General features: G+C 41.9%; 1 protein-coding gene across 1 annotated transcript in view; it reads right to left on the reverse strand.

The window, feature by feature from the left end:
• Positions 1 to 18,925, reverse strand: part of LOC144506410 (rho guanine nucleotide exchange factor TIAM1-like) — a 306,108-nt gene that overhangs the window by 177,812 nt on the left and 109,371 nt on the right. The window contains exons 3-4 of the mRNA XM_078232483.1: positions 6,262 to 6,429; positions 3,384 to 4,433 (exon numbers count right to left, since the gene is read on the reverse strand). Coding sequence (XP_078088609.1) covers positions 3,384 to 4,421 — 1,038 coding nt within the window. The 5' untranslated portion in view covers positions 4,422 to 4,433; positions 6,262 to 6,429. The remainder of the gene's footprint in view (positions 1 to 3,383; positions 4,434 to 6,261; positions 6,430 to 18,925) is intronic.

Raw genomic sequence — 18,925 nt, forward strand, 5'->3', positions numbered from 1 at the left:
GAAGGATGGATTAGTAAATTTGCGGATGACACTAAGTTCGGTGGAGTTGTAGACAGTGCGGAGGGAAGTGGCAGGTTACAGAGGGACATAGATAAGCTGCAGAGCTGGGCTGAGAGGTGGCAAATGGAGTTTAATGCGGAAAAGTGTGAGGTGATTCACTTTGGAAGGAGTAACAGGAATACAGAGTACTGGGCTAATGGTAAGATACTTGGTAGTGTGGATGAACAGAGGGATCTGGGTGTCCATGTGCATAGATCCCTGAAAGTTGGCATCCAGGTTGATAGGGTTGTTAAGAAGGCGTACGGTGTGTTAGCTTTTATTGGTAGAGGGATTGAGTTTCGGAGCCAGGAGGTCATGCTGCAACTGTACAAAACTCTGGTGCGGCCTCATTTGGAGTATTGCGTACAGTTCTGGTCGCCGTATTATAGGAAATATGTGGAAGTGTTGGAAAGGGTGCAGAGGAGATTTACCAGGATGTTGCCTGGTATGGTGGGAAAATCGTATGAGGAAAGGCTGAGGGGCTTGAGGTTGTTTTCGTTAGAGAGAAGAAGGTTAAGAGGTGACTTCATAGAGGCATACAAGATGATCAGAGGATTAGATAGGGTGGATAGTGAGAGCCTTTTTCCTTGGATGGTGTTAGCTAGCACGAGGGGACATAGCTTTAAATTGAGGGGTGAGAGATATAGGACAGATGTTAGAGGTAGGTTCTTTACTCAGAGAGTAGTAAGGGCGTGGAATGCCCTGCCTGCAGCAGTGGTGGACTCGTCAACGTTGAGAGCGTTCAAGTGGTTATTGGATAAACATATGGATGATATTGGAATAGTGTAGATTAGAGGGGCTTTAGATTGCAACCACTGGTCGGCGCAACATCGAGGGCCGAAGGGCCTGTACTGCGCTGTAGTGTTCTATGACGTTGTGGGAGGCTAGGGAGGAAATTGTGGGTCCCCTAGCCGAGATATTTGAATCATCGATAGTCACGGGTGAGATGCCTGAAGATTGGAGAGTGTCAAATGTTGTGCCTTTGTTTAAAAAGGGCTACAGGGAAAAGCCTGGGAACTACAGGCCAGTGAGCCTCACATCTGTGGTGGGTAAATTGTTGGAAGATATTTTGAGAGACAGGATCTACAGGCATTTAGAGATGCAAGGACTGATTAGGGACAGTCAGCATGGCTTTGTGAGTGGAAAATCATGTCTCACAAATTTGATTGAGTTTTTTGAAGGGGTAACCAAGAAGATAGATGAGGCCAGTGCAGTTGATGTTATCTACATGGACTTCAGCAAGGCCGTTGACAAGGTACCGCATGGTAGGTTGTTGCATAAAGTTAAATCTCACGGGATCCAGGGTGAGGTATCTAAATGGATACAAAATTGGCTTCTTGACAGAAGCCAGAGGGTAGTTATAGAGAGTTGTTTTTCAAACTGGAGGCCTGTGACCAACGGTGTGCCTCAGGGATCAGGGCTGGGCCCACTGTTATTTGTCACTTATATTTATGATTTGGATGAGAATATAGGAGGCATGGTTAGTAAGTTTGCAGATGACACCAAGACTGGTGGCATAGTGGACATTGAAGAAAGTTATCTCCAATTGCAATGGATCTTGATCAATTGGGCCAGTGGGCTGACGAAAGGCAGATGGAGTTTAATTTACACAAATGTGAGGTGATGCATTTTGGTAGATTGAACCAGGGCAGGATTTACTCAGTTAATGGTAGGGCGTTGGGGAGAGTTACAGAACAAAGAGATCTAGGGGTACATGTTCATAGCTCCTTGAAAGTGGAGTCACAGGTGGACAGAGTGGTGAAGAAGGCATTCGGCATGCTTGGTTTCATCGGTCAGAACATTGAATACAGGAGTTGAGATGTCTTGTTGAAGTTGTACAAGACACTGGTAAGGTCACACTTGGAATACTGTGTGCAATTCTGGTCACCCTATTATAGAAAGGATATTATTAAACTAGAAAGTGTGCAGAAAAGATTTACTAGGATGCTACCGGGACTTGATGGATTGAGTTATAAGGAGAGGCTGGATAGACTGGGACGTTTTTCTCTGAAGCGTAGGAGGCTTAGGGGTGATCTTACAGAGGTCTATAAAATAATGAGGGGCATAGATCAGCTAGATAGTCAATATCTTTTCCCAAAGGTAGGGTGTCTAAAACTAGAGGGCATAGGTTTAAGGTGAGAGGGGAGAGATACAAAAGTGTCCACAGGGGCAATTTTTTCACACAGAGGGTGGTGAGTGTCTGGAACAAGCTGCCAGAGGTAGTAGTAGAGGCGGGTACAAGGTTATCTTTTAAAAAGCATTTAGACAGTTACATGGGTATAGAGGGATATGAGCCAAATGCGGGCAATTGGGATTAGCTTTGGAGTTTTAAAAAAAAAGGGCGGCATGGACAAGTTGGGCCGAAGGGCCTGTTTCCATGCTGTGAACCTCTATGACTCTATCTCCCATTGACTATGCACATCTGGGTTACATAAACATATGTCTTTCCTGAATGTTAACTATTTTAACATGAGCTATTCAGCATCAGAAAGAGAAACTGAACTAGCCCAGCCATATAAATACTGTGGCTATAGGTGTAGGTCAGAGGTTGGAAATTCTGCATAATTAAACTATGACAGTAAGGTAATGGGACACTGCAATTGCAGAACTGATATCTGGAAATTCCTACCACAAAAGGAGGAAGAAAGGGTAATATATTGCCGAATCCAGGAAGTTAGGTGACAAGGGTTCCTCAACTGGGGTGATGAATGATTAAGGTGCATGTGGGTTGCAGAAATCAATTTTCCTGAACTATTGTTTCGTAACAATTGTAAGTTGTGGGGTTTTTAACGCATAGCAATTAGATGCTGTCACAGCGAGGAAACACAACATTCACAGCTCAGAAGCGGAGCATACATAGCTTCTGATTGTCCATTTATTTTCAAGTGCCAGTTGTATACTGGAAAGTTGTGATTAGATTATCTTGACATGAAATCAGCTTTAAACTATATGTGCATAACAGCAGTCCAAGTACCAAATATCATTCTAGATCACAGGTATTCTATAAATTCATTTCAGGCTGTCCGACAGCAGAGTTATATAATTGACTAGCCAGAGGTAAGGATTTGCAGTTTGCAAGAATGCACATAAGGTTGTTCCTGCAGCCAAAATCATACTGGTAAATGTTAATTAACTTCAGCACTTTAAAATCTATTTGAAGGTCTTTCTGGCCACAGATAAATAAGACAAAAATCGAATGGCAAACCCTCATTTTCAGAATACTGTTGACTATTTGACATCAAACCATTATCCTACAAATGTCTGCAATTAACCTTTACTACTTATTGTACTATTTAACCACTGAATAAAAGCAAGCTAACATTACCTTTTATCCTATGCATTACCTGTGTTGTTTTGGATCTTCTGACATGTGTAGTTCTGCTCTCATCATTAATGTGGCTTAACCGGCCTTTAGAGGCTCCCTCAGAAAGGCAATGGGACCTCCTGCAGGGAAGCGTAGAGGCAGCATATGAAGATATACTCGCATCTCCTCCAGCAGACCATGTCACAGCAGGTGTATTTTCTGGCAGCATTGTGCCATGCGAATGGGCCCTTAAATTCCGATAGTAAGTCATAAATCTATTTCTCCGTGTCTTGTTCATGCTTGCACCAGTTAGTTTCTGACCACATAGTTCATTTAGAGAGTTAGCTCGCTGGCTTCCACTCAGTTGTTCCAAGTCCATGGAGTTACTATTTATTAACCTACTTTCTGCATAGTCCTTGTCATCATTATTATCCAACAGATCTTCTGTGCTCGTTAACCGATCTTGACTTAGATCGGACAAGGAGAATTCCATACTATCTTGTCGCCACATGTCAGCAGATTTGGAACGTTTTTTCCTGATATTTGTGCTTTCTAAAACAGTTGTTCCATTTCCAGTAACTAGATGCAGATCTCCAAGATTTGCCTGGCAAGCAGAGTCCAATCTGATTTCATCAAAATTCTCTAAACCTTGGACAATATGCTTGTCCAAACAAATGTCAAGTTCATCCCTAGAACGCTGTGGTTGTACAGCACTCCTCCTCCTGGCATTGGAAAGTGAAGAGCCTGTATGATAAGACACAGGCCTTACATTTTTACCCATTCTACCAACCCAAGAGGGGTGAGTAAAGTCTTCAGTCAAAACATGATTAAGGTCTCCGGGATTACCGATGTCCAGACTGTCCCTGGCCAGTGATTGTGGAATGCTGGGTGTGCTGCTAGATTTAGTGCTGGTTTCAGAATTTCTGTGCGTAATCCTGACTGCAGAGGCAGGCCTGGCTCTTCGTGAGGTTTTAGTTGGAATACGAAGTGATCGAGACATGTGCTTGCGTGCCAGGCCTGCACGCTCATCTCCAGAAAATGCTCGTTCACTATCGTTCTGACTCTCTGAATTTCCCATGTTTTGATATGTCTGAGGAAAGAACAAGAATAAGTCTTCAAAATTTAAGATAAAGTTTTGTTAGAGAATTAGAATGAGAAATGAAAAACCTCACAATATTTGACACAAACCTCCCTAGATCAAAACGTTTCAGACAAAAGTAACAAATGACTCAAACGTGGATCACGAATGTGTTGATTTTTAAATGTTATACGCTATACAAAGTTACGTGCAATCAAAATAATGTACAACTAAATAGTTTATTATTGCAGAATCCAAGTTATAGAGTGCATTCGGAGGAATATAATTAGATTCAAATTGATTCTCATACAATACAGATTCTAGGAAAAGGATGTGATGAAAAAGACAAGCAGCAGTCATTAAAAACTGTCACTGTTCTGAACTTCTGTTCAATATCTCTCTCTCTCACTCCTTACCCCAGGGCCAACAATTGTATTCAACCACACAATATAATTTTCTCTTAAGACAGAGTACCAGTCTAGTTTAACAGCAAAAAAATCATCTGTTTCACACTTTCAGTCGCTGACATGGCATGCTCAAAATTGTAAAACTTCCTTGTGTAATTTCCATTCTTCTATGTGACTAAGTTTTCAGATAGAGCCATGCACCATAATGAGAAAAGCGGAGTAAAAGCACAGACTTCGGGCACCGACTTTGAGTCAGTAGCATCATTATGTTTATCTTAATATATTTTCTGCTCTAATTTAAGCCATTCGTCACCTATATCACTTTTGCAGGAAATTCCAGGTGCTAACTTAGCTTTTTGACATGGTGGCACGGTGGTTAGCATTGCTGCCTCACAGCGCCAGGGACTCAAGTTTGATTCCTGGCTTGGGTCACTGTCTGTGCGGAGTCTGCACATTCTCCCCATGTCTGTGTGGGTTTCCTGCGGGTGCTCCAGTTTCCTCCCACAGTCCGAAAGACATGCTGGTTAGGTGCATTGGCCATGCTAAATTTTCCCTCAATGTACCCGAACCAGCACTTGACTGTGGCAACTAGAGGATTTTCACAGTAACTTCATTCTGACACTAATAAATGAACTTTAAACTAGATGCTGCACCTAACTTGCTGATCCTTTCCCAAATTTTCTGCTTTTGCTTCATATTTCCAGAATCCATTAATTTCATTTATGTTTCACTGAAAGCAACCACCTTGTCAAAAACAGATGTAGTGAGGTAAAATAAAGGATGTCTTTCTGAATGCCCATTAACAGGGAATCATGTCCAACTGAAAATCGCTTGGTTGATAGGTGTTCAAGGCATTTAAGAAAACAAAACAAAAATCAGGTTTTAAGGTCCAAGTTACTTTCAAGAACAGTTTACATATTTTACTGCTAATAGTACAGCAATCTTGATACTTAGTAGTTCAAATAGAACATTTCATCACGGAAAAATTAAATACAGATCAATCAGAATGAATTAACAGAGAACTGTGCTTACTGTTCACTGTCAATTATTTTTCTATTAACATATGGCTAAATAATGTTTATTTGTACTATGGTTTGATATTTGTGTTGAGAATTCAGGATTATTTTTACTTGAAAATACTGCTTTTTAAAAATGCCTCGTATGTATTAAACACACTTTGAAGTGTTGTCCACTATGAATTTGCAATATTTCAGTGTACATTCCCATTTCAGATTACTGTTACCAAATTATAGACTAAAACACAAATAGGCAAACCATTTCAGTGACTAATTTTTACTAACTTTCAGCTTTTAAATTTGCTTATGGGTCTTCCTTTTTGCCTTTTGAAACAATATGCACATGACATTCAAATTCTCACCAATACATCTTGCAACTGCAAATAGAGAAATATAAAGTGCCAATAAAAACCATACCTTGCAGATTGACGTTGAGATCAAACTACACTTCACCTGCTGTGTTCAGGTGGAGTACATGGCAGATATTGACATCATAGCAAACAAGTTACCAGCAATACTATATTGCTCATTCCTTATGACTAAAGATTCCAGATCTTCTTCAATTAGTGAAATTAATGAGGGGCCCTAGAAATAAATTTCAAAATAATTCGGTCACAATGTACTATGTTGAATATATAACAACAACATAATTGAGCACCACACAAAAGGAAGTACTGACTTTGCAAGGTTATCTCCAAAATAAGTCATCTACATACTACAGTAGTTAAGTCTATTTTAATTGAATGTGTAATTCAGGATGTCAGGTGGGCAGTTTTACACTTGGTCTTCCACTTCCATGACCTATGCAGTCCCAGGCTGATACTGGTTTCTTTTGACTTGAAGCTAAACACCAGAGTCATAATGTCTGAGGGAAAGATTGAGCTGGGATTGAACCATAGAATCCCTGCAATGCAGAAAGAGGACATCCAGCCCATTGAGTCTGCACTGACCCTCCGAAAGAGCATCCCACCCAGGCCCTCCACTCCGCCCTATCCCCATAACCTCAAGCATTTACCATGGCTAATGGACACTAACAGTGAATTTAGTATGGCCAATCCACCTAACCTGTGCATCTTTGGATGTGGGAGGAAACCGGAGTACCCGAAGGAAACCCACACAGACACAGGGAGAACATGCGAACTCCCCACAGAGAGTCACCCAAAGCTGAAATGAAACCAGGGTCCCTGGCACTGAGGAAGCAGTGCTAACCATTGTGCCACCGTGCCACCTGATTGAGGCGATGGCTGAATAGATCATGGTGTGTGTAGTACAGTGGAGCCCCGTTTTAACGCGATGGTTGGGGTCCATAAAATGTGATCGCGAATGTTATCGGGGTCGCGCTAATTCACGAAACTGGAAATAGTAAAGAAAAAGGGTCCATTGCGCAATCACGTAATATCCGATTTTGCGCTAAATCGGGGTGCATAAAATCGGGGCTCCACTGTATGTATATGTATGAACAAAGATGACTGTACAAAACAAGATATTTTTGTCTTCGTTCAGCATCTTCTATTCCCAATGGGAATCTAAAAATAGCTTTATCTAAAGGAAGAAGGGGAGGGCATATTCTAAACATTTTGTACAGGGCCTCTGATGCAGTAATGCAGAATTTCTAATGAGCAGATCCAGTGAATGCAAGCCAAGTCAAAGAAATAACTTACTGAGGATCAGCAGTCTTGACTTTAAATAATATTAAGATAGGATCTTGCACCAGCCTGCAGCAGTGTGTCATTTACCTGCAACTCTAATCTTCTTGCTTGGCACCTCCCACCTGTACTTCTAGTCCTGTGCTATGTTTTTTTTTAAATGGGCAAGGTGAGGCTCTCTACATTTAGCTTTCATGATATTCAGCACTAAATGGTGCCAGCAAGATTTCAGTAAACCCAAGCTGAGAGCAGTCAGTGATTTTTTTCATTCCAATTTATAAATTGCGTACAACGCTTAATTTTTTCATCAGAAGCTATTACAAACATTCCACACTAATAAGCAAGGCATTAAATGTACAAAATAATTGCATGGATCAACTGGCATATCAAGCAACAGACAATGTCGGAGGCCTGGGAGGGGTGGAGAGAGATACTGTATTCAAAGTATTAATGTTTAAATTCAACTGTGTACCTCAGTGCCCTTCCCTTCTTTTTGTTGCACTCTGCATTTTTACTGATCACAGTAAATATATTGCAACCTTACAGAACATTCGATCTGGCTGATTAGTGTTTGAAAGTAACCTGATTCATTGGGACTAGACCTGAAATTCATAGGGCAGTTGTGGGTAAAAATGGAAAAATCTTAGGATTTGATTAGCATAGGTAAGTTGCTTTTATTTTGCAAATAATGAAAATTGCATAAAACAGTACAATCACTTCACTCTGAAGAAGCAGCCAGAAACAATTCTTGGCAAGCTGAGATGGCACACTCGTGTATCCACCATCACAGACATTTTTACAGCTGCCCAATACAGTCACAGAATGGTACGGTTGAGTGAATTATCACAACGTTCCTCCCACCTCTTCAGGTGAATTCTAAAGGCAGTACATGTTCACCTTCAATGATTCAACTGGCAGCCTCCACAGTGCTGATCTTAATGGTTCTGCCAAATCAATTGCTGCAACCTAAAAATAGTTAATATATGCAAAGGAGAATAGTCTTCTTAAACTGTCGCATTTGGATCTTTGATGAACCTGGCAGCAGGAGCTGCAAGAAGGTGTGTGATGGTGCTGTGCTCTGATATATCAGCCCCAATGCATCCTGGTGGGAAGAGCAATAGAAGTGAGAGCTGCTCAAGAAGATAGAGAGAAATTGGGAAGGAGGTAGAAAGGTGGATAAAAAATACTCGGGTTTTAAGACTAATTAAGAAAATGAAAGACTAAGCCAACAAATTTAAATCCACAGGGCAGGCCAACACTTCCCATCGCACTACAACATGCGCAACTGCAGGCGCTCCAAAACCTGCCTGCAATTTAAACACACCTATTTCTCTTCATTGACATGTACATTGCACATTTAATCAAAGTTTAATCAGTTCATCTGATTGTTCACTATTATTATTACTCAATTTAATGATTTAATCTCTCGGCCTTTGTGCAAGACCTCATATCATCTAATATGGTAATTAAAGCAGCCATAGAAGATACTGAGATTATCGGATCTTAATTCTTTGTGAGTAAACATTTCAATTACATAATCCAAAGCAATACAAAGAAAATATTTTCATGACCCAAAGACAAACAGAAGAAAAATCTGAGTGGAGCCAGAAGGAAACGGAGTTGAAATTGACAAATTCAATTCACATAGAGCCTCTACAGGGCTTTCAGGAATAATTTTTGTATACCCACTTCCTCCCTATGTTTCCATTTGCATCGGATAATGTGAGTCAGCAATTTCAAGTGAACCTTCAGAATTCACAAACTAATTCTTATGGCTCTGCCCAATGTAAATTTTGTATTGATTAACTGGTACAAAGAACAATACAGCACAGGAACAGGCCCTTCAGCCCTCCAAGCCCATGCCGCTCCCTGGGCCAAACTAGACCATTCTTTTGTATCCCTCCATTCCCACTCCATTCATGTGGCTATCTAGATAAGTCTTAAACGTTCCCAGTGTGTCCGCCTCCACCACCTTGCCTGGCAGCGCATTCCAGGCCCCCACCACCCTCTGTATAAAATATGTCCTTCTGATATCCGTGTTAAACCTCCCCCCCCTCACCTTGAACCTATGACCCCTCGTGAACATCACCACCGACCTGGGGAAAAGTTTCCCACCGTTCACTCTATCTATGCCTTTCATAATTTTATACACCTCTATTAAGTCTCCCCTCATCCTCCATCTTTCCAGGGAGAACAACCCCAGTTTACCCAATCTCTCCTCATAACTAAGCCCTTCCATACCAGGCAACATCCTGGTAAACCTCCTCTGCACTCTCTCTAAAGCCTCCATGTCCTTCTGGTAGTGTGGCGACCAGAACTGGACGCAGTATTCCAAATGCGGCTGAACCAACGTCTATACAACTGCAACATCAGACCCCAACTTTTATACTCTATGCCCCGTCCTATAAAGGCAAGCATGCCATATGCCTTCTTCACCACCTTCTCCACCTGTGACGTCACTTTCAAGGATCTGTGGACTTGCACACCCAGGTCCCTCTGCGTATCTACACCCTTTATGGTTCTGCCATTTATCGTATAGCTCCTCCCTACATTAGTTCTACCAAAATGCATCACTTCGCATTTATCAGGATTGAACTCCATCTGCCATTTCTTTGCCCAAATTTCCAGCCTATCTATATCCTTCTGTAGCCTCTGACAATGCTCCTCACTATCTGCAAGTCCAGCCAATTTCGTGTCGTCCGCAAACTTACTGATCACCCCAGTTACACCTTCTTCCAGATCATTTACATAAATCACAAACAGCAGAGGTCCCAATACAGAGCCCTGCGGAACACCACTAGTCACAGACCTCCAGCCGGAAAAAGACCCTTCCACTACCACCCTCTGTCTTCTGTGACCAAGCCAGTTCTCCACCCATCTAGCCACCTCCCCCTTTATCCCATGAGATCCAACCTTTAGATTATGATGATACATCATGGTACGATGATACATCAACAGACTCAATGGGTGGGATTTTCCCAAAAAAATTCAAAGTGTCAATTTCGCGTAAAAATTGGAGTAAATTCTGCTGGGTTTTTTTTTAAAGCAGGACTTTCAAAATGAATCTCCCACGAGCATGAATCTTGCAAAAAAACAGAGAGCGGGGCCTATTCTCGCTGGAGAGGCTGGCAGCATGGCGCTGGGCGGGCCACTGCACATTCACTGGTCTGTCAGCGTCGAGATCAGCGCATGCACATTAGCCCTGTACTACCAGCCTCCCGGTCGCTGGCCAGCACAGCAACCTCATATCGCTGCCCCACCGATCCCTGGCCCCCAAGACGTGTCTGGACCAGCCGCGACCCCGCCCATGCCACAACCCCAACCCCAACCCCCCCTTCCCCTGCCACAACACCTCCGGCAGGCCGACCCCCATCACGATGGCCAGCCCCAATCACTGGCCTCCCTCCCTCTGTCACTGCCAAGTGCAGAGTGGCAGCAGGACCCCCAATGATCTCCCCAACACGGAGGCCCTGCCCCCAATAGGCCCCAGCTCCCTCTGGCTCAGTCGCCTTGGCACTTCCTGATGCTTGGTGGGCAATGCCAAGGTGCCCCTTGGGCATTGCCACTTTGTCCCTTGGGTAGTGCCAGGGTGCCAGGCTAGCACTGCCAAGCTGGCAATGGCCAGGGGGAACCTCCCCTTACCTCTGACCTCCTGGAGGGGGCTTCCATGGTCCCCCCTTCACTCCACCCAGCTCCCCACAGGTGGGAAGGGAGAGACTCTAGTGGGCTGGGAGAATTGCGCCCAATGTTTTCCAGGACCACTCCTTCTCATTTCATACACAAACATAATCTAAAGGATTATACAGGGTAGATTCAGAAGGAATGTTCCCAATGGTGGGGGAGTTCCGAGGGATCATAGTTTGAGGATAAGGGGTAAACCTTTTGGGACTGAGCTGAGGAGAAATTTCTTCACCAAGAGAGTGATGAATCTGTGGAATTCACTACCACAGAAAGTAGTTAAGGCCAAAACATTGTGTGATTTCAAGTAGTACATACAACTCCTGGAGCTAAAGGGATCAAGGGAAATAGGGGGAAGATGGGATCAGGATATTGAATTTGATGATCGGCCATGATCAAAATGAATGGCGAAGCAAGCTTGGAAGGCCAAATAGCTTGCTCCTGCTCCTACTTTCGATGTTTCTTTTGTGCACAGGCAGACTTGCAATGAAACAAAGTGCTGCAGTGCGGAGCCCTGGCCAATGAGTGCGGGGTGGAGAACTGAGTGGTGGCTGCGAGAGCAGTCACAAGTTTGGTAGCTCTGATTTTGCTGACAGGCTCAAATGAGACCCTGGCAAAGGGGCAGAGAGCAGGGCCCCCAAGAGTGCAAATCTGCCTCTGCCACTTGTGTACCTTCTTTAAAATTATCATTTGTATTATTTTGAATAGCTAGAGTCAAACCAACATTCTACTTTAATCAGAAAAAATAAAGTCTCCTCAACAAAACAAGGGTTTAAAGGGACTGAGAGGTAGAGGTGTCAGCTAGAAATCAGACAAGTTGTTCAGGGCTCTGGAGGGGGAATGGCAGCATGAAACATGTAGGGGGCTTGGAGCAGTCAAGGGGGCTCGAGTAGAATGCAGCTGAAGTATAAATGTATATTAGGTGCTTTGTTATTGCATTGTGTTGTGGATAGACTATTGGGAAAGCAGAGACCATTAGAAAGGAAGGTCTATGCTGTGAATCGTGAAAGGGGAAATGGGGATGTGAAAAAATCCTGTGGATCTAGCAGTACTGAAAGGGTAATGAGCTGGAATCAGTAAAAGGACATACAGACTTAGACCTAAAAGTGGCCTGTTTTGGGAAAATAGGCAACAACTGAGAGCACAGCTTTGCTGAGAAATAGAAACACACGATTCAATAGGACAAAGGATGGTTTTAGATGCAGAACATGCCAGAGGTGAGACAACACAAAAAAGTGAAGGCAATTGTCTCTAGGAAGGGGCCAGGAATGGGTCCATCTAATTTTATTGAAACAAAATTCTGAAAACTCAGAAGCAACATAAATTGTTATTCCAAGCCTGCGTTTGGTCACCACAACAATCCTTGCCAGAAAATATCAAAAAATATCAGATTCTCAAAGACTTTAGGCCTCCCAAATCAAACAAACTCAACCCCTTGTATTCCAACTAATGATAACATGCCAGTATGTCCAAGTTCAAGAGGGCGGCTTCTTTTTTTCTCTTCTCCATGTGTTACCCTTCCTAATTTCCTATATTTGTTTTCTCCTTCCTTTCCCAAGCTGATGGGGCAAGTGAGCAAGTAACCCAAAAATCTGTGCTGGGAAGCGAACAGGAAGGTTGAGAAACATTCAGGTGTAAAAACACTCCAGCCTGAGCATGCAGGGGAGTGAGCAAGCAGGAATTGATTTTATTTGTGTGCTCTATTGTTCAGCCACAGCCTTGGAACTACAGTTGGCAAACGAAGTGGTGGAAGCCAAACAGAGTAACAGCACAGTGGAGAACAACTCAGGATGGGAAAGGCTTGGAGCAGGACAAATCCGAAGGGTGGGTAAGCTCAGAAGGGAATATGTAGAACAGGTAAACAATATTCAAAACAATGTTAGCACTCCAGATTGAGCCTCAGGACTCAGGTTCTGATCGGAAATTTACACACAATTCAGCAAAAGTAACCATTTAATTTTGAATTTAGTTTATGTGTTTCCAATATTATGGATGATACTTACAACAGCACACTTCCGTTTATTGTACAATTAAAAATGACAGCTTATTTGAACGATTTGACTTTCCAGTTTACAAATGATAGCTTTGAGAGAGAAAAAGGGAGTGACTTGTCTGATCAATTTTCTACTGGTGCCTCGTTCTTCATATATCCTTAAAGGCTGTTTGTGATACACTTCCATTTAGTCAATTGTGTATCTCACTCATTAAGAAGTTTAACAACACCAGGTTAAAGTCCAACAGGTTTATTTGGTAGCAAAAGCCACACAAGCTTTCGAGGCTCTGAGCCCCTTCTTCAGGTGAGTGGGAATTCTGTTCACAAACAGAACTTATAAGACACAGACTCAATTTACATGAATAATGGTTGGAATGCGAATACTTACAACTAATCCAGTCTTTAAGAAACAAAACAATGGGAGTGGAGAGAGCATCAAGACAGGCTAAAAAGATGTGTATTGTCTCCAGACAAGACAGCCAGTGAAACTCTGCAGGTCCACGCAACTGTGGGAGTTACAAATAGTGTGACATAAATTCTGATTCTAGGATCGCATGATAAAGACTCAGGAGGAAAAAAGCAGAAATATTTATGTGAAATAGTGTGACATAAACCCAATATCCCGGTTGAGGCCGTCCTTGGCCTCAACCGGGATATTGGGTTTATGTCACACTATTTCACATAAATATTTCTGCTTTTTTCCTCCTGAGTCTTTATCATGCGATCCTAGAATCAGAATTTATGTCACACTATTTGTAACTCCCACAGTTGCGTGGACCTGCAGAGTTTCACTGGCTGTCTTGTCTGGAGACAATACACATCTTTTTAGCCTGTCTTGATGCTCTCTCCACTCCCATTGTTTTGTTTCTTAAAGACTGGATTAGTTGTAAGTATTCGCATTCCAACCATTATTCATGTAAATTGAGTCTGTGTCTTATAAGTTCTGTTTGTGAACAGAATTCCCACTCACCTGAAGAAGGGGCTCAGAGCCTCGAAAGCTTGTGTGGCTTTTGCTACCAAATAAACCTGTTGGACTTTAACCTGGTGTTGTTAAACTTCTTACTGTGTTTACCCCAGTCCAACGCCGGCATCTCCACATCATATCTCACTCATATCAACCAACCACTCATTTTTGTTCCATGGATAATAATCAGGTGCATCATCTTGGACACACTTTCAGGTTTGATACCTTCATAAGGTGTTACATAATTAATGCACACTACACGTGTGCCTTTTAATTATATATTTGCGCAGTTCTACTATTCATAGCGCAAATCTTACACATTTTACAATCCAAAAAGGACAAATCTCCAAAGAGTTCTTTCCACAAAATAAAATTTCACTGTATCTAGAACGATAAGGTCACTGAAAAGTACTGCACATTAATTATATCAGCATTTGTAAAACAGTTCCTACATTTCGTATATATTTTAATTTACTTCGTTTTACTTCTATTGTGCTAAGACACTCAAATCTACTATTAAAATAATCAAAGGGCATCATTATGTGATATTTACTCGACCTTTGCCCTTGACTACTGTGTATCAAAATCGTTAATTTTTAAAGTAGCCTTTTCACATTTTTATTCTAGGTTGTTACCCTATAAATTTACAAAACAATTAAAAAGACAATCTGAAAATATTTTGGTTATTTTTCAACACCTGATGGTTGACAAAAACACAGGGCTCTAAGTTTTGTTTCCTCAATGGATGGCTTTGTCCTTTCCATAAAATCAGAGAACGATACAGCACAGGAGAAGACCACTTGTTCCATCACACTCATGCCAATGAGATGGTAGAATGGATCCCACTGCCATGTTCTTTCTCCATAACCCTCTAAGAATTTTTTCCTCAAGTCCTTATCCCCTGCTCTTTTGAATTTTACAATTGAATCTGCTTGCACCACACCTCAGGCAATGCATTCTGGATGACAGAAACCTATCATTTAAAAAAAATCCTGACTCATGTGTTCCCTGATTTGTTTACTTACCAGAAATCTGTACCCCCTGGTTACCATCTTTTCTGCCAATGGAAACAATTTCTCTTTATTTATTCTACCAAGAACCTTCATGATTTTGAACGCCTCCATCAACTCCTCTTAACCTTCCTTGCTCCAAGGAGACCACCACCTAGCTTCTTCAGTCTCTCCACCTGGCTGAAGTCCTTGATACCATTCTGGTAGATCTCCTCAGCATTTTCACTAAGTCCTTAACATCAGTCTTAAAGTGTGGTGGTCAGAAGTGGACACAACTGAACTATAGAGGAGGCTTTTCTAGTGTTTTCTGAAACTTCAGAACTTTGATTTCATACTTTATTAATAAAACCAGAATTCCATGTCTTTTTAATAGCTTTCTAACTTGTTCTGCCCCTTCAAAGATTTATGCACATACTGTAGATCTCTCTCAGATTCTGCATACCTTTTAATATTGTCCTATTTAGTTAATTTTGCATCTCTTCATTCTTCCTACCAACATGTATCTTCACACTTCCATGCATTAAGCTATATCTGCTATGTGTCTGCTCAATAATGGTGTGGCGATGGCATAGTGGCATTGCCACTGGACTAGCAATCCAGAGACCCTGGGTAATGCCCTGGGGACCCAGGTTTGAATCCCACCACAGCTGATGTTGAAATTTGAATTCAATAAAAACCCTGAATTAAAAGTCTAATGATGACCATGAAACCATTGTCGATTGTTGTAAAACTCATCTGGTTCACCAAGTGGTCCTTTAGGGAAGGAAATTTGCCATTTTTACCTGGTCTGGCCTACACGTGACTCCAGATCCACACCAATGTGGTTGATTCTTAAATGCACTCAGAAATGACCGAGCAAGCTATTCGGTTCAAGAGCAATTAGGGATGGGCAACAAAGGGTGGCCCAGCCAGTGATACCCACATCCCATGAAAGAATAACAATTTGACCAGTTTACATCTGCCTGAGGTCTGTTATTATTCACCTCATTGTTTACTAGCTTTCCAAGTTTTCTTATTATCCGCAAACTTCAAAATTATACCCTGTATACCCAAGTCCAGTTATTGAATAGATTATGAAAAAGACAGCAGTCCAAATGCCAACCCCTGGAGAGTACCTGTGTATACCACCCTCTGATCTGAAAAACAACCATTCACCACTACTCTTTGCTTTCTCTCCCTTTTGCATCCATGCTGTCCCTTTAACTAGTATTTATAATTTTGCTCTGTACTGTCCAAAGTCTAATTATACGAATTTGTGCTATTTAGCTAAATAATATTACAGCATTCTGTTGACCCGATAGCTAATTTATACAGAACCAATAACCAAGGCCAATGCTGTCAAGTTGAAATATTTGCATCAATTAAGGAAGAGTAATCTCACCACCAAGTTTTCTATGGTCCTAAGACAAAGTAAGTTTTAAGCAGAATTTTACTGTGCGTTTTATGTGATACTTGAGACATTATATTCACATCACTCAATCAAACAAAATCATGCAGAAGGTATTGGGCACACACCGTGGTAAAATGGGTAGCTTTGACAAATCACTGACTGACAGGATGCATAACTAACTACATTAGTATATGCTTGCAAGAATACAATAACATTGTTAGAGACACAGGTAGATCTCTCTGCACAGACTATATATAGTTTGCATATATGTCATAAAATTGGAACAAAAATGTAAAAACTCAATGAATTTTTAATCATTTTGCATTTGAATACATTATCTGAGCCGATGCTTCAGTTAATAATAAGGAAGTATTGTGCTATCAGAAGTGCCATATTTCATTATTGCTGTAACTGGGACCTTGCAGTATGTAAATAAGCTGCCTGTTTACCCACAAACTAGTAGTAGTTATTCATCAAAATTAATTCATTGCCATTGACCACTTTGGGGTGTTGTTAGGATATAAAAAGACATTCTCTTTTTTAATAGGTCACATTAAAATTTCTATCTTGTTGTATTATCTGTAAGCAATTAGACACTAATTAACAAGGAACTAATTAGTATGGGTAAGTCTTCCAGGGGGTCACATTTCAAAGCTGCACTAGTGTGTGATGATGTGCAACAGAACCAGCCCAAACCAGACTTTATTTTGTACAAGGCAGCATGGCATATAGAACAAAGAACAAAACAGCACAGGAACAGGTCCTTCGGCTCTCCAAGCCCGCGCCGTTCTCTGGTCCAAACTAGACCATTCTTTTGTATCCCTCCATTCCCACTCCGTTCATGTGGCTATCTAGATAAGTCTTAAACGTTCCCAGTGTGTCCACCTCCACCACCTTGCCCGACAGCGCATTCCAGGCCCCCACCACCCTCTGTGTAAAAAACGTCCTTCTGATATCCGTGTTAAACCTCCCCCCCTCACCTTGAACCCATGACCCCTCGTGAACGTCACCACCGACCTGGGGAAAAGCTTCCCACCGTTCACCCTATCTATGCCTTTCATAATTTTATACACCTCTATTAGGTCACTCCTCATCCTCCGTCTTTCCAGTGAGAACAACCCCAGTTTACCCAATCTCTCCTCATAACTAAGCCCTTCCATATCAGGCAACATCCTGGTAAACCTCCTCTGCACTCTCTCTAAAGCCTCCACGTCCTTCTGGTAGTGTGGCGACCAGAACTGGGCGCAGTATTCCAAATGCGGCCGAACCAACGTTCTATACAACTGCAACATCAGACCCCAACTTTTATACTCTATGCCCCGTCCTATAAAGGCAAGCATGCCATATGCCTTATTCACTACCTTCTCTACCTGTGATGTCACCTTCAAGGATCTGTGGACTTGCACACCCAGGTCCCTCTGCGTATCTACACCCTTTATGGTTCTGCCATTTATCGTATAGCTCCCCCCTACGTTAGTTCTACCAAAATGCATCACTTCACATTTATCTGGATTGAACTCCATCTGCCATTTCTTTGCCCAAATTTCCAGCCAATCTATATCCTTCTGTAGCCTCTGACAATGTTCCTCACTATCCGCAACACCAACACCACTATCTATATTAAATATAGAGTTCTAATTTTTTCAAGATTGAAGTGTGATTATTACTAACATCAAATAACCAAAAGACAACAAGAGTGTATAGCAGGAGAAACTAAATTTAGTAATCACCATACTGGGGACCAGAGTTTCAATCATATTTTTTCTTGAGCCGCTTGGGTGCAAAGAAAAACTCTGTATACAATGGCTGAGTTGTAGTAATCTCCCAAATAAGAAGGCTGTAGATTCAAGCCTTGTCCCATAACTTTGCATATATCTAGATTTATACTTGAAGACAATACTGCAATGTCAGAGGATTCATTTAATGGAACACAAACAGTGCCTTGGCTTAACATCCCCAAAGCATTATTGTGAGCAACAATTGAGTATCCAAGACCCAACCATCTTCTGCTGCTTCATCAATGATTTTTCTTCCATCATAAAGTCAGGAGTGGGGATGTTCGCTGATGATTGCACAATGTTGAGCACCATCCTCGACTCCTCAGATACTGAAGCACTCCTTATCCAAATGCAGTAAGACCTGGGGAATGCCCAGACTTGGGTTGACAAATGGCAAGTAAAATGTGCACGACACAAGTGTCAGGCAATCACCATCCCCAACGAGAGCGAATCTTAACCATAGCCCCTTGACATTCAATGGCATTACCATCAATGAATCCCCCTCTATCAACAGCCTACAATTACCATTGACCAGAAACTGAACTGGACCAGCCATATAAATACTGTGGCTACAAGAGCGGGTCCATGCACTGCAGGAACTCACCAAGGCTCCTTAGGTAAC

The sequence above is a fragment of the Mustelus asterias genome, chromosome 17 (assembly GCF_964213995.1).
Source record: "Mustelus asterias chromosome 17, sMusAst1.hap1.1, whole genome shotgun sequence".
Classification (NCBI taxonomy): Eukaryota; Metazoa; Chordata; class Chondrichthyes; order Carcharhiniformes; family Triakidae; genus Mustelus; species Mustelus asterias.